This window comes from Bombus pyrosoma, linkage group LG12, assembly GCF_014825855.1.
Source record: "Bombus pyrosoma isolate SC7728 linkage group LG12, ASM1482585v1, whole genome shotgun sequence".
Lineage (NCBI taxonomy): Eukaryota > Metazoa > Arthropoda > Insecta > Hymenoptera > Apidae > Bombus > Bombus pyrosoma.
Genome location: NC_057781.1, coordinates 7,880,448 through 7,902,000, shown reverse-complemented (window position 1 = coordinate 7,902,000; position 21,553 = coordinate 7,880,448). Strand labels below are relative to the sequence as shown.

The 21,553-nt window shown below is 30.6% G+C and overlaps 7 protein-coding genes across 8 annotated transcripts; 2 read left to right on the top strand and 5 right to left on the bottom strand.

The window, feature by feature from the left end:
• The first annotated feature begins 577 nt into the window (after nt 1-577).
• Nucleotides 578-3,153, top strand: LOC122573910 (glyoxylate reductase/hydroxypyruvate reductase-like). The gene is made up of 7 exons (XM_043740872.1): nt 578-610; nt 1,112-1,200; nt 1,394-1,521; nt 1,881-2,070; nt 2,272-2,435; nt 2,513-2,803; nt 2,991-3,153. The coding sequence occupies exons 1-7, from the start codon at nt 599-601 to the stop codon at nt 3,104-3,106; spliced, it is 990 nt and encodes a 329-aa protein (XP_043596807.1). The 5' UTR covers nt 578-598; the 3' UTR covers nt 3,107-3,153.
• LOC122573916 (ragulator complex protein LAMTOR3-A) lies at nt 3,146-4,556 on the bottom strand. The gene is made up of 3 exons (XM_043740881.1): nt 4,406-4,556; nt 3,955-4,182; nt 3,146-3,831 (listed from the first exon to the last, which is right to left on the bottom strand). Exons 1-3 carry the CDS (start codon nt 4,412-4,414, stop codon nt 3,694-3,696), a joined length of 375 nt encoding a protein of 124 aa, XP_043596816.1. The 5' UTR covers nt 4,415-4,556; the 3' UTR covers nt 3,146-3,693.
• A 400-nt stretch (nt 4,557-4,956) lies between these two features.
• LOC122573912 (erlin-2-B-like) lies at nt 4,957-6,930 on the bottom strand. 2 transcript variants are annotated; one of them, XM_043740876.1, is made up of 5 exons: nt 6,628-6,930; nt 6,258-6,378; nt 5,998-6,187; nt 5,666-5,924; nt 4,957-5,595 (listed from the first exon to the last, which is right to left on the bottom strand). In XM_043740876.1, exons 2-5 carry the CDS (start codon nt 6,363-6,365, stop codon nt 5,208-5,210), a joined length of 945 nt encoding a protein of 314 aa, XP_043596811.1. In that variant the 5' UTR covers nt 6,366-6,378; nt 6,628-6,930; the 3' UTR covers nt 4,957-5,207. The 2 variants fall into 2 exon arrangements, with proteins under 2 accessions (XP_043596811.1, XP_043596810.1); XM_043740875.1 differs by having other exon boundaries at nt 6,632-6,930.
• Nucleotides 6,931-7,125: 195 nt separating this feature from the next.
• Nucleotides 7,126-10,224, bottom strand: LOC122573904 (SET domain-containing protein SmydA-8-like). The gene is made up of 7 exons (XM_043740863.1): nt 9,777-10,224; nt 9,305-9,500; nt 8,914-9,141; nt 8,558-8,842; nt 8,056-8,343; nt 7,761-7,971; nt 7,126-7,582 (listed from the first exon to the last, which is right to left on the bottom strand). The coding sequence occupies exons 1-7, from the start codon at nt 9,848-9,850 to the stop codon at nt 7,272-7,274; spliced, it is 1,593 nt and encodes a 530-aa protein (XP_043596798.1). The 5' UTR covers nt 9,851-10,224; the 3' UTR covers nt 7,126-7,271.
• Nucleotides 10,225-10,377: 153 nt separating this feature from the next.
• On the bottom strand, nt 10,378-14,020 carry LOC122573905 (SET domain-containing protein SmydA-8-like). The gene is made up of 9 exons (XM_043740864.1): nt 13,862-14,020; nt 13,189-13,256; nt 12,881-13,100; nt 12,344-12,594; nt 12,100-12,267; nt 11,788-12,014; nt 11,470-11,680; nt 10,893-11,038; nt 10,378-10,726 (listed from the first exon to the last, which is right to left on the bottom strand). Exons 1-9 carry the CDS (start codon nt 13,877-13,879, stop codon nt 10,494-10,496), a joined length of 1,542 nt encoding a protein of 513 aa, XP_043596799.1. The 5' UTR covers nt 13,880-14,020; the 3' UTR covers nt 10,378-10,493.
• Nucleotides 14,021-15,183: 1,163 nt separating this feature from the next.
• On the top strand, nt 15,184-18,881 carry LOC122573913 (voltage-dependent anion-selective channel-like). The gene is made up of 6 exons (XM_043740877.1): nt 15,184-15,341; nt 16,307-16,629; nt 16,745-16,866; nt 17,169-17,277; nt 17,364-17,572; nt 17,786-18,881. The coding sequence occupies exons 2-6, from the start codon at nt 16,310-16,312 to the stop codon at nt 17,875-17,877; spliced, it is 852 nt and encodes a 283-aa protein (XP_043596812.1). The 5' UTR covers nt 15,184-15,341; nt 16,307-16,309; the 3' UTR covers nt 17,878-18,881.
• LOC122573909 (COP9 signalosome complex subunit 4) lies at nt 18,877-21,462 on the bottom strand. The gene is made up of 8 exons (XM_043740871.1): nt 21,260-21,462; nt 21,113-21,192; nt 20,681-20,799; nt 20,481-20,617; nt 20,296-20,410; nt 20,033-20,222; nt 19,589-19,966; nt 18,877-19,494 (listed from the first exon to the last, which is right to left on the bottom strand). Exons 1-8 carry the CDS (start codon nt 21,340-21,342, stop codon nt 19,361-19,363), a joined length of 1,236 nt encoding a protein of 411 aa, XP_043596806.1. The 5' UTR covers nt 21,343-21,462; the 3' UTR covers nt 18,877-19,360.
• Nucleotides 21,463-21,553: the final 91 nt, after the last annotated feature.

Sequence of the window (21,553 nt, the reverse complement as noted above, 5' to 3'; positions counted from 1 at the left end):
CAAATATATAATTTGTGTGCTTTACAAAGCAGGTAAACTATTTTAACATTATCTGTGAAATTACTCAATCAATCTTTTTAAAAAGTCATGAATGATTGATAGATAAGTGAAAATCGCTGTTAATTATCAAGTACAGCAAAATGACTAAATATGTATATATATACATATGTATTTGTACGTAAGTACTCATTAACATGTTTAACTAGTGTCTATCAGGTCCAATACATTATTCAACACTTTACTTAATATGTTTTATTGGAGTTATTATCTAAATTTCTCGTATTCTATGACAGGAAATTATTTCTAGTAACTAAAAATTAGTATTGTTAATGTAAGATCTATATATGTACATGGAAAATATAAGAACAATAATGTATGCACATACTATATCTTATACTCAAGACGTTTGCTTAAATTGTACATTTTCAAAGCAGTTGTGATGCTATTTTAACGTATTGATTATTATATCTTACATTTCATTACCATTTTATTGACGCGCAATCGTGCTAGAAAACAAAATGGCTTTCATCATTGATAGACACGCGCTAACTTGTCTATCATTCGCAGAAAGTGGCGTCTCTAATGAATAGGGAAGCATATGATAGAGGAAGTAAGTTTCCAGTAAATGAACGCGCCACATTTGGATTTACGTTATTCTTACTTGCATTAACGCTGTGAAAATATAATCGTACGTATTGAATAAATGCTATATATGTATGTACATATATACATACGTATATAGTCAAAATAATTTTCAAATTGAAATTTTTATCTCTGCTATGTTTGTTAGATATATGTTAAATTGTTATCTCATAATGTTAAATAATTCTATTCAAACCTCTATTTAATTCTAATATGTATATAATATGTTTCGTTCCTTTGTATATTTCCATGTGAGAAGTACACTTTTATATTAGTAATAATTACATGTACATTCAACAGTATCAATTTTATGGTAAAAAAAAAAGAGAGAGGTATCGTGTCCCTCTTCTGTTAGTTTTTATCTTTCGGTCGAATTGTCTGCGCTTGCGCATAAAATCAGATTATGGCGTTATATAAGGCGCGGAATATTACTGCTTACTATTAGTTTACAAAGTGATTTTTATTGTAGATAGAACGTCACAAAAGAACAATGAAACCACGTGTATTGGTTACAAGTAACGATGTACCAACAGCTGGCATAGATCTTTTGCGGACAAAGTAAGTATACTTTTTGAGAAAAAATATTTACTAGTGTTATTTATAGTGATTTAAAAAAGAAAATATTAAGAAGACCATTGTAATGCTGGAATTATTTGAACAATGGACATTATTGGAACAATTCACAATTATTTCTGAATTTTTAATGATACATACTTATATGTTACTTGGAATTTAATACTTTTTTGTTTAGATGCGATGTCACAATCATTCAGACGGCTATGCCTAATCGGGAAGATGTATTGCAAGTTCTTCCTGGTCATGATGCTATCTTTGTTGCTGGGCATATCGTTATAAATAGCGATTTTCTTAATAATGCAGGTAAATATTTAATCATATTAATCTTTTAGACTATATGGTGGTTTATGTTCTCGCGGAGTTTTAAAATAAGCCAACAGTAACGGCGCCAATCAACTCGGACTTTTAAAATTTAATTGATGGAATAAGCATATATCCATAATTATCCATAATTATGAATAATTGAGTTCGCATTTTAGAATTTATTAGAAGTCTATTAACTTTCTCTTTTTTGAAATAATCGGCTTAAGTAACGGCGTTATATTGAGTATTGTATTTTCTGACGTATTACTATACATATCTATTTCAAATTATAAACAACAAAATGTAAATGTTTATTTACGTCTTTTATGAATGAAATTTAAAGAAATATCAAAAAATAGGATCGTCTCTAAAAGTCGTCTCAACAATGTCAGCCGGCTATGACCATTTGGATGTTCCCGAAATTAAAAGAAGAGGTATCAAAGTCGGTCATACTCCTATGGTTTTATCAGCTGCAGTTGCAGAAATTGCAGTACTTCTGACATTAAATGCAGCAAGACGAACTCATGAAGGACGTCTAAAACTTGAACAGTAATTAGAAACGAACTTTTTATTTAATCGCTTCTGAAAATTATAATTAATCAAGTTAAAATTATATATCCATTCAAGAAATGTTATACAAATTTTATTCGGATGTTATTCAAAAATTTAGAAGGATATATTTACTAATCTTAATCATAGAAAATGTTAAGTGTCATTTAATACACATGTATAAAATTCTTAAAAATTTAGAGGACAAGTGGCAAGATCTTTGCAATGGTTACTTGGTCAAGAGTTAAGAGGATCAACAGTTGGCATTGTTGGTTTGGGCAATATTGGACAAGCTATTGTTAAACGACTGAAAGGGTTCGATGTAGATCGTTTCGTTTATACCGGACATTCTCGTAAAAAAGCAGGTATTTATAAATGCATAGATAAAAATGAAATATGCATTTTTGACAGAACTGTTTATCTGTATTTCATTCTTAAATAGGGGATGAACTTGGAGCGCATTATGTGTCTCTTGATGACCTTCTTGCACAAAGTGATTTCGTAATTGTTGCTGTCCCCCTAAATAATGAAACCAGAGGATTGTTTAACGATGATACTTTTAGTAAAATGAAAAGAAACGCGGTATTTGTAAACATTGCCCGTGGGCAAATCGTAAAGACAGATGCCTTGATTAGAGCATTGCGTAATAACACAATTTTTGCGGCGGGTCTTGATGTTACGGATCCTGAACCACTGCCTCCCGATCACGAACTTCTTAAACTTCCCAATGCTGGTAAATATCGTTAATCATATAAATGCAAGGTTTAAATGAATTAATATATTTATCCCTTTTTTTAATATCTTTATTAACAGAAATTCCATTCTATATTTTCATGTAATATGTGTACATATTAGTTAATTGTAGAAATATATAGCAAAGTTGTATATATATACATTAACAAATATAAAATGTACTGCAGTGGTCATACCTCATTTGGGCAGTGCTACTACGAAGACACGAAATGATATGTCTCTTACTGCAGCACAAAACATTCTCAATGGATTAGAGGGTAAGCCACTGATATATGAATTGTAACTAATATGTTCTATTGCATGTATGAAGTATAAACTTTTATTACATAATTTAAGACTATATATTTGTTTGAAGTAATATAATGATACAATGATATATTCCTAGCATATTTAAGAATATTAACTGACACATATACATATACATATATAACATGTATTTTAATATCACGTCTTTTTACATAAATTTATATTACCTATATATGTAAAATTTCCGAATGGCTCATCAAATATATTTTGGAAATATTGAAATGCCTCTGATGTCTTGTAATAGTTTCCTACTTATAAAAATTTGTAGTATCTACCTCTTCTTCTTTATTTTTTGCATTTTGCATTGCAAGGTTTAGGAGATACTTCCTTTTTTTTAGATAGATATTTAAAATGTCATATGAAACTAATCAAACACAATTATGAAAGAATGTAACCCTCCAGTTTCTTATAAATTAGGGAAAAATATCCCTATCATTATTATTCATTATCATCATATTATATCATTATTTAAAACATCATAGAACATCTGTTCCTTACAAGTTTTTGTCAAATTTAAGTGCAAACTTTTGGTATTTATCACCCGTAATGCACAACAGGTAACCATCAGGCTTCCACTACTGCATTTTTTAAATTACTTAGGATTGGATCAATTTTAGTTTCCAAAGATAAAATATGGCCTGTATTACAATTATGACTCGCAATAAAACTTATTACTAAAGGTAATTTGTTCATCTGAACTACCTACAAAATAAATTAATAATTAGATTTACATTAGCTTTTACATATATTTGTTAGTGTTATATTTAATGAAAATAATAATATTCTATAATAATAATAATAATAATATGTACTTTTTTTAATTACCTGATAACTACTATACATGCATATAATTGTTTTATTTTTCCCTAAACCCAATTTGCTCCCTTGATCTGTTGCCATGCCAAATGTAGATAAGAAACTTGCTCTCATAGCTAATTCAGGTGTCGTATCATCAGTTACAGATATGACAGGTACTCCATCCCTATCTGTTATCAGTATACTATGAAGTCCTTCCACACTACTTAAAAGCCCATAAAGAAATTTTCTTAATTCCTGAGATAACAAAAACAAAGATATAAATAATGATAATTAATAACAATATTATGATACTATATGTGCTTTCGTAAATTATGATATTTCTATTCATAAAATACATATTCTTTCCATAAATATTTTATAAATATTTTTAAATTAACTTGATACTATCTATATCTAACCTTAAAATATAGACTACATTATATCTTATAAAATAATAAAATATAATCGGAAAACTTACTGCTGTCATTTTTAATATTCACTATGATAAGCTACGCGGTAGATTGTAAACTTATTTAAGTCTAATAAATCTTAAATATTAGGACTATCAAATGCTTCTTTTGACAGGTTGTCATATGATAAACGTAGAATGCGCGCACATCGCATTTAAACTACCATGCTAAAAGAAGCTCTTGGAACGCAGTTCGAATTTGAAATAGTTGTTAGATATTTGTTGTTAAAAATTGTAAATGTAAATTAAACTGTAAAACTGTAAGTTAATAATTTATTAATTCTAGAGATATATTAACATCTAAGTGAATCATAGGTTATAATTAAAACTAATGATTTGGTTTTGTTTAAAAATATGGCCCAATTTTAAAAATTTTGTTTATTTTGACTTTACATTCCGTATTTATAATGTTTGAGATGAAATTGTATTATTTATTTTAGAACAACTAGGGGATACTTTAGATACAAACTAAATATATAGTAACTCAACATCCATGCAATTTGTAACAATATTTTTATTAGAAAATTTCCTTTATCCTAATAAAAATTAGTAAAAAAGAAAACAGTGATAATGTATAATTTATTACAGTATATAGGTCGATGAATTGTATAAATTTACATGCAAATTATGTTTCATTGTATCAGAGTACTATCATTACTATCGTTTTTATAATTATCATAAAATACAGCTTATCATATGTATTAAACATAAAACAATCATTACATCATTCAAAATGTATTAGAAGAAAGAAAAACACTTATTTCTATAATTACTTTTTTTTAACATCCACATATGAGTTTGTACTAGAGAGTTAATTTGACACTTGAGTAACATCCAACATAAACATTTTTGGTATATCTTGACCATAATATATTTTTGTGTTATGTGTTAGTGCTTCATATTTCTTTAGTTCTAAAAATTCTCGGGTAAGGAGAAGCTTATTTGCTTCAGCCTGCATTTTTGTTTGATAATATTCAGCATCTGAACGACTTTTCTGTCTTGCCAAATGCATTTCATCTTCAATAGCCGCTATTCGTTGTTGTGACTGTTTTTCCATAATTTTTTGAATATACTGTATTTTTGCTACTTGTGCCTCTTTTTCTGCTTCAATAACAGCTTTCTTTCTATCGGTCTCTGCATCCTTTTCGACGACTTTTTGATGCTGTGTTGAAATTAAAAGTTTTGTTTTCTCTGCTTCCCTGTAGTAGTTATTAAAATATTATTCAAGTTTTTTAGAATCTATCATGAACTTAAATCTATGGTACTTACATTAACTCATAATTTTTTCTGATAGTTTCTGGAATTTTTGGTTTAGTTACTCTAACTGCATGAATACTTAAACCAGGTGCTAAGTCATTTAAGTCTTTTTGTAAAGCAGTTTTCAAATATTCATCTATTTGATCAAACAAGTCTATATATACCTCGTGCAATGTGTGTACAGAACAAAATTGATTTAATTCATGGTGAATCTTATTGAATATTAATGTTTGATCATAATCTGCTGTAAAGTTTCTCACCATGTTATAAACTATAATTAAAAGAATTAATATACAATATTGCAATAATTTATAACTTCTAGTTCAACATAATAAAATTCTTACCACTACTTGCATCTAATATATTTACAACTTCTATACGATCAAAATAAATCATTACACCTCCACTTGTTCCGCATGGAACATTCTTTACTTCATCTGTCTGTAGTGTAACTTGGACAGAGCGATATGTTGTTAATGAGGGTATCATCATATGAAACCCAGGGTTGCTGACTTGAGGCAATAATGCTCCACCCTGTACCATTTAATAGAAATGCTTATAATGTTTATAATATTAGACTGAAATATATTTATAAATTACTTACTCTAAAATAAACACCAACATGACCTTCTTCTATACGATGTAAAGAAAAGTTGAAAACTATTGTTAAGGCAATGCAAAAACATATTCCAATAATGCTCTGGTCAAACATGCTATTTTAGTTGCTAAAATAGAAATATATCGTGTTGTATGAATTAAGGAAATTAATAATCCGCTATTTATTTATTGTATGTTGTTATTTAATTATTTATTTATTGTAACAAGCTATTAATTTTGTATCGTACACAAGAATAATATTTATTACAAACTGTATTCAATAAAATAGCAATAATTTGTTTTATTTACACTTCTATCATTGAGGTTATATTTGACTTATATATATTACAAAACTTTGTAAACCGTTAGAATATTACCTACTTGCGAATATATTAGGAAGTAAGTAAACTTGTGAATTTAGATTTTCAACGTATAAATGTTGAATATTTTATGTTTCAGTCAATTGTGCCGTTTCAGTTGATATATCAGATTTTGTTATAAATTAAATCGTTTGCTTAACTCATGTTATATATTACATTAAATAATGAATTAACTTTTTAAAATTACATTTGGATATGATTTCCATATATACATATACTATACATATCATACATTCTAATATCGTTCAAGTAAACAGAAACCGATAACCATTAAACTAGAACAATCTCAACTGACAAGGATAATTTCTCATAAGGAAATGATGATTAATAGTTTCAAATTCTTCTTAATGTTATTAAAAATAATTTAAAAAATATTAATACAGATTTAAACAAGAATAATATTATTTATTCTGCAACATTATTAAAACAATATAGTGACATTTTTGATTACTAGAGTCACGTATGGCGCTTAAAATAATACAAAATTATTAAAACTTTTGTTTACTTAAATTACCAATATATCTTTATTTCCTGTATGTACATCTTTATAAAAAGAATGATAAAAGTTAATTTATATAGCATTCATTATTCTTAACGTAAAAGACATGTTTCTCTCGGGTATTTTAAGTATTTTTATTTCTCTATTTGTTTTTATTAGATTTATTTTTCTGTAATTTTTTTCTGTCACGATTGCCACTTTCCTCAGCTTCATTGATAGTTTTAACATCGGCTATATTCTGATTTAATGCCTTTAATTCTTGCAAAGCTCGTTTGGCCAATTTCCCTTCTGGCGTGTCCACTGGTTCCAAAAGGAGCATCGTTAGGGACTTCTTCAAGAGACTCCCGGCCTCTTCAAGGCGCGAAGCTAATTCGTTTGAAGAAATTTCCCGTGCGGAATATGCACGATTTGCTAACAACACTAGTGGTAAGTGCATTTCGTATAACATTATTCCTAAAAAAATATATGTATATTAATAGACGACGTACTTTATTCATATTCGTATATATATATATATATATTAAATTGATATCTAAACATATTTAAAGTTGCTGCAGAATTAAAATTCGGTTAATATCATTTTTCACTGATTTTACTAAGTCGAATAAATAAATTACTCGATTAAAAATACCTTTCAATCGAGATATTCCTGGTTCGATAATTTCAAGCATATCGTACATTTCCTTACATACGTCAGACATTTTCTGCATAATTTTTTTTTGTGGATTTGGCGTCGCCACTTCCTTTCTATAGGCAGCTAGTAACTTTTGTTTCAATGATAGCATTAGAAAATGATTTCGATGGAAAGACTTCGACAATTTCGCCATTAAAGTTTCCAATCCCTTGATTATTAAAAATCAACATATATATTAAATTAGATAGATGCTCAATAATGTACAATCATAATAATTCTATCATATACGAACTTTAATATCGTAATCGTCCACATCGTCGATCAATGTTCTGGTTATATTTAAAGTGGCTCTGACAAGACGACCTCCGATGGAGCTTTTGCACTTGTTGCATTGCCATCTCGTTCCTTTTTCGTATGGAAACTTTGTCAGAGGGTTTTGCATTCCTATGTAACCCTCTCTACATCGTGGACACAGAATACTGCTCATGTAAGATCCCATTTCGTATGGATCGCTGCATAATGGGCACTCGCATTCGAAATACTTCCCACCTCGCAAATGTTCTCTTCTACCTAAGGTTCCCTAGCAATGAAACATGTAAATGATCAATTCTCAAAACGATCGATAAAGAATTGATAGATCTGCACAACTTTACAATTTGTAATTTTAATCGTTAGAAGCTTCGTACATGATATAACGCGTTATAATAGTATTTTAATGATTTTAAACAATTTCTCACGCAGAGTGATTTGGGTTTTGTGAGATAAAAATCTTCATAATAAGCGAATAAACAAACCAAAAGCGACGAGGTATAATTGAAGTAGATTTCGTCGCCTTCTTTGATCGGTAAACTGGCGTATACAGTAAGCTGAAAATTGTCATCAGCAGTTAGATGAGTGTTACCCCTGCAGTCGTGAGCCATCAGGGAGGCCTCCACATATAAACCTCGTAAAAGAAGTCCATCCAGACCTCCCGGAGATCTGAGCTCGAAACAATTAACGTCTAAAATTCCACACAATAGTTGGAGGAGCTCTGAGACAGATGGGTCGTCATCAGGAACTAAATGAAGCGATTTTATCACCTATTTGAAACAAGAAGACTTATTATAGAAAATTAATCGTCTTTCTTAATTAGTTGCCTCGTTTTACTTACATTTACGACATTTAGTTCTCTATCTTTCCAGACGGACGTGTTTCTTCTCTTATCTGTATGAGCCTCCATAGATTCGACTTGTTTCCATAATTCTGGATCTCTTTGTCTCAAGAGCCATAATCTTAACGGTAATAATACACCGATGATATTTTCCGTATTGTTTATTAATAAATCTTTATTGCGTTTGAAAATTTCGCACTCATCCGGTGTATGATGTTTCGATCGTTCCTGAAAAATGACTAATGATCAATGATAACTGACGGTGCTTAACAAAATAGTGTACCTTTCTCCAAGAGAGTAAGTAAGGTACGCTTTGTTAAATTAGTGGCGATTAAAGAGGAAATTTAGAGAGAAAGTTTGAGTAAAACGAGTGAATTATTTTTGCATCTACCTCGCAGACAGTACTGCACAGAGGTGCAATGTTGCATTTTGAGCAAACATACTGTAGTTCTTTCTTGATTTTTGGCAACAAACGCAAACACGCAAAGCATGCCGGATCTTTGCTGGAAGTTATAGGTCCAACAGCGATCGGTTCTTCACGAAGTATCACTTCTCCTGCTGTTAAATTCTTCGCCGCCTGTAAATATCTTATAAAAGACGATTATATAAATATATCTCAAAATACACAATACATCTAACGTGATATATACACATATGATTTCAATTCAATTCGTAATCAAATCAGTTACGAAGATAAAAAGTGTATATATCACGATATACAATATCATATTTGCTTTTTGGCTGAGATTAAATATAATCCAAGAATTTATGAACACAATACTGCCAATAAATGCTATTTCAACGCTTTTAGATGCCTATCGCGTTATATTTACTTAAGATATATGTGTTGTATGTGTTTATACCTGCCCAGCTTCTCTGAGTAAGCAACTCTATACTTTAACGTAGGAGTCGCAGCATTTTTCGATTTTCCTTCCATCGTGGTATATTAGTCCAGCTATTTTCGTCAATCGCTTGAAAGAACGTATGTACTTACGTGTCTTATGCGAGACTAACGATACTTAGACGCGTGAGAGTTTGACGGTATCGTGCATTTCCTACGGTTCGTAACTGACACCGAAATACAGGAAGTTGTAGCGGGAGCCGTCTCTCTTTAGTACTCTCGATACGCTATATTATTATTAGAAGTAGCGTAGCGCGTGCTTGTCGAGTATTCGTAACAAAACAATGCGTAGGTAATGGCTTTAGGGACCGCGATCGTCCACGATCGTTCACATTTTAAATAAATCGTTCTTTCGGTGTTGATGAGATCTTCTAAGAAATTTAGATGCCAATAGAAGACTGATGTAAGCTTGACGAAGATTAAAAAAGATCGAACTGTTACGAGAGGGATTTGGAGAATTAGAGACAGTTTTATTTTCTCCATTTGTGTTCGTCGTCGTTCGTTAGATGAGATCTGATATGCGATAAGTTTTTAGTAAGAAACATTATGTTGAATACATCATATTCGTATTGAAACATGATATATGTATTTATTACGTACGTACGTACGGTCTTGCGTAACTTTATTAACAAAGAAATACGTTCGTACAAAGCTTCATATATTTACAATAAATAAGTATTTATAAACTTTTGATTGATTCCTCGAGTTGAGCCAGAGATTCTTTAGCAACGATACCTATTTGACCTTCCGGTGTGTCCGGTGGTTCTAGGCATAAAATTAATGCCGCTTCTTTCAAAATGTTGGCAGCCTCTATCATTTTTGATTTTAGGGCAGCTTCATCGATCACTCCGGCGTTCCATTGCGTTTTAGCGATAAAAAGTAAAGGCGCGTGGAGCTCATAAAGTGTCATTCCTTTATCGGTAAAAGCAAAATATTAATAACAATCGTTAATAAAGCATTATCCATTAACAGAAGTTCATTACTGTTTAATTGACATTTGGCGTAGATATCTCAGGAAATAAACTGCGTTATCGTTGAAAGTACAATAACAAATGGTAGATAATTATAAATCCTTTACCTCTTATACGAGAATAGCCAGGTTCTATGACGTCCAAGACCTGAAGTAACAGCCTGCAAATATCGATTTTATGTTCTAATACGACGTCAGGCAAATCATCTAGGAGGTACTCGTCCACGCGGCCATACATTTGTGTCAACGAATGTCTGCAAAGCGAAGTTCCTGGATTATTTCAATCTTCTAAATCCTCTTACCACGGTTTTAACATTACCGACAAAATAGGTATCAAAATTTGTATCTATTGAGAGACAGCGTTGTGGATTTGCCAATTGAGATTGCAGCATAATTTATATACAATAAGCGGATAATTCTTCCCATTCATACAGTATACGCACGAAACTTTACACACAAACATAAATTTACCACGTGTCACCATACATCATCATACATGGCATTATACATTTCAATCTCCACTGTGTATTCTTACAATCGCCTCTCAATGGTAATCGATATTATAATGTAAATATTTTATCTGTCTTTATCTTGGTCAACTCTCGATCGCTTGTTATCTACACCGCATAATCTGATAAACATTTATCATGTATATGAATTACCATATTAATAAGATTATATTTACCTGAGCATCGTAAGGAAACCATGTCGAGGGTGTAAAACCGAACGATATTTTTTCACCACTGTTTCCCTTTCCTGAATGGCATCAGCTCCATCAGCACCGCTAATGGTCTCCACTGCATCCACTTCTGCTTGTATGATATGCAACACTTTTCGAACGGCTGATCCCGATGTCGTAAATTCACAATGCGTACATTTCCATGAACTTTCTGGATCTGTAACATAAATTTAATTGGAAATTGCGATTACGATTAATCGTATTCTTAACTGTATATGGATCAGTCTATATCGTTAGCGAGGCAGTCATACGAGATATTTTTACCCAGAGAATCTAAAGATAACACAATTCCGTTATCACACTTGTTGCATTTCAACGAAGACACATGCGTTCCAAGTTCAGTGGGATCTGAACATCTTGGACAGGCACAGGCGAAATATTTTCCTTCGAGAAGATGTTCTCTTCTCAATAGCGTAGGAAGTAACGAATGTGTGTAACTTCCGTAAAGTTCTCCACCGGCAGGAATTTTGAGGGTGGTACGCAATCGTACTCTGTGAACAGAGTAAAAGTTCTTTAGATACTATTTATCAAGTAACTTGGCGATTTATTACTGAATTTAAGCAATTATCATTTTACCTATAATCAGTTGGTGAAATGCTGTGGCATGTATTAGAGATGCACGAATGATTCATTAGAGCCACTGTTGGATACAGTGCTCTCGCGCTACATCCTTTCGCTGTTCGAATTTCGAAAGTATTGATTTCTAGAATTCCACATGCTGTGTGAATTTGTTCTTCCGAGAATCTGCGATGGAACAAAACGAAAACATAGGTCGATGATAAAATTACTTATTTCTCTCGCGAGATTGACGAGTAATTACCTGTCTAATTTAAGTTGTTTTCTTATATAGTCCACTATGTTAATCTGATTTGATTGCCAATGTTTCTTTTGACTTCTTATTTTATTGTGAGCCTCCATGTCCTTTATCTCATTGTTCCACCTTTCAGGATTTCTCTCCGATTCTAGAAGCAATCTTAACGGAGTTATACATTCCAATTGCGGCACTCCATTTTCGTTTGCTTCTTCCAGAGCAGCCTGCACGTTAAACTTCTCGTTGGCTTGTACGAATACCTACAAATAAGATACGTGAGTATTATAGTTTGTCGTTCGATACGTAGCATAAAAACGAATCATATTTCTAAATCACACGTCTTTTAACATCTTCACACTTTCATTTTCCGCTTTTAACACCTTCTTTTCTCTCTTATATCCTGCAAAGTATGCAAGTTGACAATGTATTATTAGCGAAGGCTTCACAATTGATTGCAACATACGAAAATTATTTGAAAATAAGCGTTAATCGCAGAAAGTGGAAGATAGTTTTGCTGTTTTTATATTATATATTTTATATTTCTACCTGACATTCATAGTCCTTATGTTGCGGTTGGTTTTCGCATTCTTCTGAACATACAGGCCAACCGCATTTTGAACAAAGAGGTTTAGCGCTTAACGATGGAGGCCATGTTGCATAACAGGAAAGACACAAAGGGTGTGTGAATGCCTTTGGTCCAACTACAAAAGGCATTTCTGTGACAATTTCTTCACCTGCTTCCAACTCTTTGCTAGCGACCATGTACCTGAGAAAAAGTATTTTAAAGATTTACCAAACAGTGTTCATTTCGATCGTAATATAGTCGATTAAGAGGAAGAAAAATACTTTCTTACCTTCCCACTTTATCATTCTGAAGAATTTTGTATGTCGCCGTGCTTTTCCCCGTTGGCGTCGATTCCCCCTAATGAACAACATTATTATTTTTAAAGCTGTAGCTTTGTATTATTGAGAAATTGACTCGTAATTGAAAATTGTAGATTGTTATCTTCATTTTTAACATAAATACGCAGCAGAATCATTTTTGTGCAATAAATGTAACGCAGAAAGCAACATCACTGTACGTGCTGTATAGAAGCATACGTATGCAAACAAATCAATTTGGTACATCGATTTCGTAAGACCAGTACATAGTTTTGTATTATAGACTATTTCCTTGTTATTTATTAGTAGTGTGCAACAAACGATCAGTGAAAACTTCGTCTATTATAGAAGTATGACGCAAAATTTGGATATATTAAATACAAATGCAGTTTAAATATACTAAACGCAATATATTCAGCATGAGTTTTTCATTAACGATAAAATTATAGTCAAATCGCAATATTTTATAATCTATAGTATATTGTTAGCGGATTTATGCGGGCAAATAAAACAATAAAATTAAATATTTTATAATCTATAGTATGCTGTTAGCGGGTTTATGCGGGCAAATAAAACAGTAAAATTAATTTATAACAAGAACATTCAGCATGAACGAAACAGATTTTATTAATTAGTGATACGTACCAAGCTTTTTTGTGACATGGTTGATCAACGATCGATCAATATTGATATTGAAATAATTTCCTCAAGTTTGCTTGTATTGTACGCTTTCTTCGGGTTCGAACCGAATTGCACGATCTGCTAAAGAAGAAGGATACAAACAGACTGAAAATTAATTTTGCACAGACGTTTATATATATATATATATATATATTCGCCTTAATAAAAATATACTATCCACGAGGAGACTGCCAAGATATGATCTAGATCGTTCACCATCGTCTTTCGGGAAGAGTCTCAGTTCGTGTAGAAATGGTAGTTACACACTCTGCGTCGAGCAACTATTCTATTTTGGGAACCGAAAATGTGCAGTTTTAATTACTTCGACAGTTTCACGAAATGGTCAAAAAATGATACTGGTCGATTTTATGACTATTCATCTAGTAACCATATAAATAATTATGTACATTTCGCTATTTTTTTCACTGTATCTTCAGTACCTTTTTCATGTGACTGAAAATTACAGATAAGTAACTTTTTGAATGGGATAGACAAAATTTTTATGAAAATTTAGGAATAATAGATAGTTTTGACCAACTATTTTAGTATACAATTACCTTTATACATTGAAGTTTGAGAGAAGTTCTATTAACTTCGCGCCCTCGTTCCTTTTTTTTTATTCAGGATTTTTCTTCTGTATATTGATAATCTAATTTTCTTATGAGATTGATCAACAGTTTTTTTACATGTGCAATTGACGTGATTGAGGTTGCTTCCTACTGAAAATTGTCCATTGGAATTCCAGATATTCAGCAAAGAAAAAGTTCATTTAGTAGGAAGAAGAGGAAATTATAATTGGAGAAATTTCAAAAATTTTTCAGTGCATTAATCCAAACTTCTTAAATTTTGAAATGTAATATCCTACTATAACTAAAGAGTTTGATATATGTCGTTTATTTACATAATATATAAATACCATTTATACAGTGCATTTAAGATTAACATAGTCAATTAGAAAGACGTATATGGTTTTTAGTAATAAGGGTATACTTGATAGTAGTGTGAATTAAATATGTGTTTAGTATACTATTCGACAATACTTTTTCCTTTATATATCTTTATCTTTTACTCAACGCTCAATAAACAGTACCGGGTGATCAGGATATGTGTAAAATCCACGCCTACGAGGGTGATCTTCAAGGTTACATAATATCTAGAAAGTAAATCAATATAAAGATTAAATTGCTGAATGTATTTTGTTTAATAAAAAAGGAACATTCTCCTATTTGTATAAATTAATTTTATTCCATGTATTTTATTAAAATTTTCACACAAAAATAGTGTCTAGCTTATTTGGAAGTTATTCTGCGCATGCGCAAGCACAGTTGCGCGAAGGTTCCGTCTTCCTCTCCTGATTCGCATATCGTCTCACGTACGCAATTAAGGGACAACGAGACGAAGTCTTGCAGTTTTCTGCACTTGCGTCTTATAACATAGAACATACGTAAGTACCAACGAATACCATTATTTATACATCCTAGATCTAGATTAGATTCTTTATTCATACACACAGATTGCGTGAGAATTTGCAAGAAAAATTAAATATTTGTAAAGCCGGCACGAGTTGCTAGTCATGTCGCTGGACTGTCGTTTGGCAGTGTTAAAAACCATTTCTATCAATTTTGTAAATCCATATGAATTTAAACGGTTTATCTTACCTTTGTGATTTAACCAATAACGTTTTTTTCATCAAACAAGGATATTTTCGGGTGTGATAATGTAAAATTCAATTCAATTTTGAGAATTAGAAATCGCTGGTTTACACCTTATGTAATACCAAGACAGGTCAATATCACTCCATTTTTCCTCTGTATTATTGTTAAATTAATTACATATTGTTACTTAGTACATTTTCTTTTTTTCGTTTTTCTTAATATTGGCATTATTAGCCCCGTAATTCATTATTTACAATAAAATTTCTGTCAGAAACTATATACATAGTTAATTTGATATTCATTTTTCTCGCGTATGTATTAAATATTACGAAATGCATTAAATAATTTTGAAGGAAAATTGCAACTCTTACGCTATATGTAGCTAGCATTTTTTCATTAACCGAATCTCATTTTTTATTTATTTTGTAATTGAAAAATATACTTGTAAGTTAATTATGACTGACACATCATTTATTGATTGTGAGATGATAACTTAAACTTTTCGATTACTTATCATTCAGATTAGAGGTTATTGTCATTTTAGCGCTTTAATGCTAAGCATATTTAAATGTATAATTTAGAAAAATATATTTTTAAAATTCAATATTTTTTTTCATTTATGAATGAAAATGTCTTACTTACACTTTTCTTTAAATAAAGTAAATATTTGTATTTTATATGCATACTTTATATAAATTTATGTTATTGTTAATTGGCAAATAATGTAGTGTACCTCTTTAATGTTTTTGCATAGATCATGGCCCCACCAGCATATAGTGATTTAGGCAAAAGTGCTCGTGACTTATTTTCCAGTGGATATCATTTTGGTCTAATTAAGTTGGATGTGAAAACAAAAACTAAGTCTGGTGTAGAATTCTCTAGTGGTGGGGTATCTAATCAAGATAGTGGAAAAGTATTTGGTACTTTAGAAACCAAATATAATATTGACGACTATGGATTGAAATTTAGTGAAAAGTGGAATACTGATAATACACTTGCTACTGATGTTACTTTTGCCGACAAATTGCTCAAAGGTCTTACCCTTGGCTATGGCTGTACTTTCTCTCCACAGACAGGGTAAAGTATTATATCGTTTAATTTTATCTGCACCTTATAGCTTACTTATCCCTGCTTTGCATGTACCTAAAATAAATAGTTTTGAAAAAAAATATGTGATTGTTTTGTATTGTAGGACCAAGACTGGAAAACTGAAGACATCTTACAAACATGAGAATGTATCAGCCAATGCTGATTTTGACCTTAGCCTTTCTGCTGGTCCTTTGGTAAATGCATCAGCTGTTGTAGGATACCAAGGTAAGAAAAAGATAGCATGTATATACTTTTAGTTTATGGCATATATTTATATTATTTTTATTATTATGTAATATTGTATAATTTCTTTTTTTAGTATTGAACTTGAAAAGTTAAATGTTGTTCAGATATTTAATAGTTATTATATTGTTGTCCTTATGTGATTTCTTGTAATTCCATTCAAGTCCTTCCCCTTTACATTCCCAGTATCCTGTTATTCCAGAAAGAATGATGTAAGATTATGTTATAGTAAAACAGAATAGATTAAATTTGCTAGGTTATAAAATACTATGATGAAATTGTAGGTTGGTTGGCTGGATATCAAGCTTGTTTTGATACACAAAGAAACAAGCTTACAAAAAATAACTTTGCACTTGGATATACCGCATCTGACTTTACTCTTCACGCAGCAGTGTATGTATAATCGTTATAAATATTTATGAGAAAGAATAATTTGATAAAATTTTCTTCATTTTTTAATATTCTTTTTTTTTTTTTAGGAACAATGGCTGTGACTTTAGTGGCCTCATTTATCACAAAGTGAAACCAGAATTAGAAGGCGCAATTAATCTGGAGTGGAATTCAAGCAACAATGTGACACAATTTGGAATTGCTACAAAATATAATCTTGACCCAGATGCATCTATCAGAGCTAAAGTTAATTCTAATCTTCAAATTGGTCTAGGATATCAACAAAAGTTACGTGATGGTAAGTGATGTTTAATTTGTGCAAAATGTTACTCTAAGGAAGAGACTTTTGGTAGAGTAACAATATTATATTTGATTTTACGTTTCTCATCAGTTGTCATAATATATCCATTAAATCATTGTACTTTACTGATTATGTTGATTATTTATTGTATACATTTCATTTATAAAAGGTACTTCAGTATTTGACTTACATATTCTTTAACATATTTAGGTGTAACTCTGACACTTTCTACAAATATTGATGGAAAGAACTTTGGCTCTGGTGGTCACAAGATCGGTCTTGCATTAGACCTACAAGCTTAAATATGAATCAGACACAAAAGGATTAGATTCACTCAAAAGGTCTTTTCATGGCCTTTGTGTCATAAAGACAGTATCACAGTACATGCTTCAAAGTATTGCCTATAACATATAGATAGGTTTATCCCAAAATAGATGCCACATATAATACGTATAAACATGGTATGGTAACAGTATCTTATCATGAACAATACGGTTTACAAATTCTTAACCGAAATAGAAGTGTTCTATTTTTTCCTCTATAATTCTCTCATATTTGATATGGTACAACCTTTTACCAGTTCCTGATGAACATGCAGTCTACTAAAATCAAATGTTAATTACTCTGAACTTAATTATAAAAAATATACTCATGGAGTAATGTTGATTGCAAATACGTATAAAATTAAATTAGGAAGAAAATGTGTTTAAACATTTCTGGAAATATATTTTTCAACTCAGTAATAAATGTTATCAAGTTACAAAGTAACTATTCAGTGATTGATTTCAAAATAACACAGTATGATGCTGCACATACATTTTTGTAGCTACACAAATAATATTAATGACCGAATTTATTGTAAAAATACCTGCACTTAATATTATATTAAATAAATAGCTACGTACAGGGACTTGAGATTAAATGATGTCAAATATCAAGTACAGTTACTTTTCATTTACAGAATGAGATAACATTCATTCCTGTCTGTATAATCAATATAAAACAATACTGCCAGCGTGATTATTTTAGGATTGAAACAAATTGAGAAATACATGTTCGGTTACGAAGATTCCAATAATTTAGTCTGGCATCTTATATAAAGATTTCACATTTTTAAAATAGTACATAGTAATAAATACTTTTAGTTATAAATAATTCCACAGTCTTGTCTTATATAGCACTTATAATACATAAGAGGTTTGTACTCATATAATTTTATTCTCCCATACATCAACAGTTGTTAAATATTCAGCCAAATCTGGATCAAGCTTTGATTAGTTCATAAAATAAAGAAAATTTTATTTTATGTGCAGTGTGAATGCTTTATTTACATGAGATAATTACAATATTCCCTTTACTGGAATATGCTTGCGTGAAGTTCATAACAGTCATAGATGAATATTAAACAAATGATTTTTTAAGAGTGCTTAATCAATAAAAAATTTTCCGTATTTTATACTTATTTCAATGTTAAGTTTTCGTAAATAATAAAGTAGCTATAATGGCAAAAACCAATCGTTAAATATTTCACAAATTTTGGTATTTTTATTTGTATTATGAAAAATCAAAATTTTATTTATTGATCATATAAAAATTGATTTTATGCGTATTAACATAAATAACGAGCATGTTATATTTTACATTACTCGCAATGCATAAGCATCACTGTAGAATTATAACAATCTTTATTGCCTCCAAATTTTTAGATGTGTATGTATCAAATGTTTATCTAATATTCCTGTTCCGGTTTCTGTGTATGTTTATTTGATATTAAAAAAATTTATATTAATGCACCATCTGATCTTCCATTGCTTTTGCTATCCATTCTGGTTCAGTTTGAGCAATTTTTTCTATTATTTGGTTTACTTGATAGCAAAGTGATTGTATTTGTTTATCCCACGTCGGTAAAGTTTCGCGTGCTACACAAGAAAATAAGTTATTGATAGAAAATACTTGTATTAAATCCATAAGACTGAATTATTAATTAACTATAATTGATTGCTCTAAACTTACTTTCAAAATGTACAATGGAATCAATTTGATCGATGTACCCATTCATTCGACCTTCTGTAATCATTTGGCTAGCAATTTTTTCTGCTTTCGTTGGTGGAATTTCTAACAAAGCACCCAATTCTTCGAAAGTTATGTTATTGTACAATTTACTAGCAGATAATAAGTTATGTTCTATAACGGCACGATCAAGAATAGTGGATCCTAATCCATCAATTGTACTTGCTTTCTGATGAGGTTGTAATAAGGCTTCAAATTCTTGCAACTCGGAACGCCGAATAATGCGATCCAAATACATTTTTTCAAGAATTGAGTAAGCGGGAAGTTGTTGACAACGCTCGTCTTTAAATAATGTGGCTAACATACGACTTCTTTGTTGACCTAATATTAATGCAAAGCTTATACATTGTTTTTAAAACAATTAAAGAATATGAAACAAATACTTACCTGCAGAAGCTAATACTGTACAAATTAATGCATTCCTAAGTGCAGTCATACGTTCATCTTCATGTATAATAGATCTATATGATAATTCATTGTATCTTTGTGCTGCTTCTATAAACTTTCTTCTATAATCTAATACTCTAGCATAACAAACTTTATAGTATATTTGTAACTGTTCATTTTTCGATTCAGCCTAAAAAAAACCACAAAATAAATTTGTTTTTAAAGGTATATATACTACGTAGATAAATTTGAATACTATATACTTGTAAAAGAGATGCCCTATTGATGAATGCTTCGGCCTGCACTGGATCATCGTCTTCTAAGTACAATCGTGCAATTTTAAGATAAGTTTCAAGTTTGTAGTCAACGGTATAGTGCCTGTGTAAACATAATAATTATATCTAATAATCTGGAATTGATAGTACATAACAATGATTTTTCCATTTACTTTTGTCCTGTTTCTAGTGGTATCCCAACTAAAACATTAGCTGCTTCTCTCCAATTTTGATTACGTTCATAAATTTTTGCCAAGTGTTGTCTTATACTGGCAACTTGTTCTTCAAATGAGATTACTCTTGGTTGCATCTAAAACATTAGCAGGCAGCTCCTTATTATATTTCAATTAATATATATTATAACAAAATTTACCTTGTCTAATGTATAATGCGAAATAGCCATTGACACTTCATCAGGTAAAAGTAATAATCGATTACTGACATCCGTTAAAACTTGTCTTGAGATGACCAAACTTACATATTCATGTACAACTGCAAGACAAGAAGCATTCATTATTATGTTACTAAGAAACCATTGGAAACAATATCATATTACAAAATGCAGACTAGAATTATCTACAAATTGGAAAAAAAAAGTTGTGTTGATATTTAGGAACATTTATACAAAAACGTAGTTATGTAAATAACCATGAGGATATGATGTTTAATCTAATAAATTATTGCATATACAGAGACATGAACATGTAACGATTTGATACATATATGTTATATATTTATAAGTAATTAATAGTATCAGATAATTGAAAGATATATTTCTGTACATTATAAGAAAAATCTAACATACTTGCTTCAATGAATATCTTCAAAGCATCCATCGCCTCTTCGCTGGACGATAACAGTATTGAGTCCAAAATCGCTCGATACCTGTAAGTATCACCATTTGTACGGAATATTCCAAAAACATACTTTTGATCCTACTTAACGAGCTTACTTCTCCGCTTGATCTTTATGAGAGCCCCCGGAATACAGTAAATTCGTGAGCTGTTGACGTACAGAAGCTGCCGTCACCACCATCTTTACTACATGAATAACCAAAAATGACTTTTGCGCCTATTACGATCATGAAGTATGGACGGAAGCTACTAGAAGTACAGTAGGGAATAAATAGAAATAGGTTTCGCTGAATGTTATAACAATAAAATGCAAATTATTACAATAAGTAACAATTAAAATTTTTATATATTATAATTTTAATGAAATATATAAATTTTATTTGTATATGAAT

Coding starts and splice junctions, on each gene's coding strand:
- LOC122573912 (XM_043740876.1), bottom strand. CDS start 6,365: ATGTTTGACCAGAGCATTATTGGAATATGTTTTTGCATTGCCTTAACA. Junction 5,925..5,997: donor TATATTAGATGCAAGTAGTG/GTAAGAATTTTA, acceptor TTTTAATTATAG/TTTATAACATGGTGAGAAAC. Junction 5,596..5,665: donor AGAAAAAATTATGAGTTAAT/GTAAGTACCATA, acceptor TAACTACTACAG/GGAAGCAGAGAAAACAAAAC.
- LOC122573913 (XM_043740877.1), top strand. CDS start 16,310: ATGGCCCCACCAGCATATAGTGATTTAGGCAAAAGTGCTCGTGACTTA. Junction 17,278..17,363: donor TTTACTCTTCACGCAGCAGT/GTATGTATAATC, acceptor TTTTTTTTTTAG/GAACAATGGCTGTGACTTTA. Junction 17,573..17,785: donor TCAACAAAAGTTACGTGATG/GTAAGTGATGTT, acceptor TAACATATTTAG/GTGTAACTCTGACACTTTCT.
- LOC122573905 (XM_043740864.1), bottom strand. Junction 12,595..12,880: donor ATAAGGACTATGAATGTCAG/GTAGAAATATAA, acceptor TCTTATTTGTAG/GTATTCGTACAAGCCAACGA. Junction 11,039..11,469: donor GGTTTCCTTACGATGCTCAG/GTAAATATAATC, acceptor TTCGCTTTGCAG/ACATTCGTTGACACAAATGT.
- LOC122573909 (XM_043740871.1), bottom strand. CDS start 21,342: ATGGTGGTGACGGCAGCTTCTGTACGTCAACAGCTCACGAATTTACTG. Junction 20,618..20,680: donor CGCATTATACATTAGACAAG/GTAAATTTTGTT, acceptor CTAATGTTTTAG/ATGCAACCAAGAGTAATCTC. Junction 19,967..20,032: donor TACAGTATTAGCTTCTGCAG/GTAAGTATTTGT, acceptor CATTAATATTAG/GTCAACAAAGAAGTCGTATG.
- LOC122573910 (XM_043740872.1), top strand. Junction 1,522..1,880: donor CGATTTTCTTAATAATGCAG/GTAAATATTTAA, acceptor ATCAAAAAATAG/GATCGTCTCTAAAAGTCGTC. Junction 2,436..2,512: donor ACATTCTCGTAAAAAAGCAG/GTATTTATAAAT, acceptor ATTCTTAAATAG/GGGATGAACTTGGAGCGCAT.
- LOC122573904 (XM_043740863.1), bottom strand. CDS start 9,850: ATGGAAGGAAAATCGAAAAATGCTGCGACTCCTACGTTAAAGTATAGA. Junction 8,843..8,913: donor GAGAACTAAATGTCGTAAAT/GTAAGTAAAACG, acceptor TGTTTCAAATAG/GTGATAAAATCGCTTCATTT. Junction 8,344..8,557: donor ATTATACCTCGTCGCTTTTG/GTTTGTTTATTC, acceptor TTTCATTGCTAG/GGAACCTTAGGTAGAAGAGA.
- LOC122573916 (XM_043740881.1), bottom strand. Junction 3,832..3,954: donor GCATGTATAGTAGTTATCAG/GTAATTAAAAAA, acceptor TTTATTTTGTAG/GTAGTTCAGATGAACAAATT.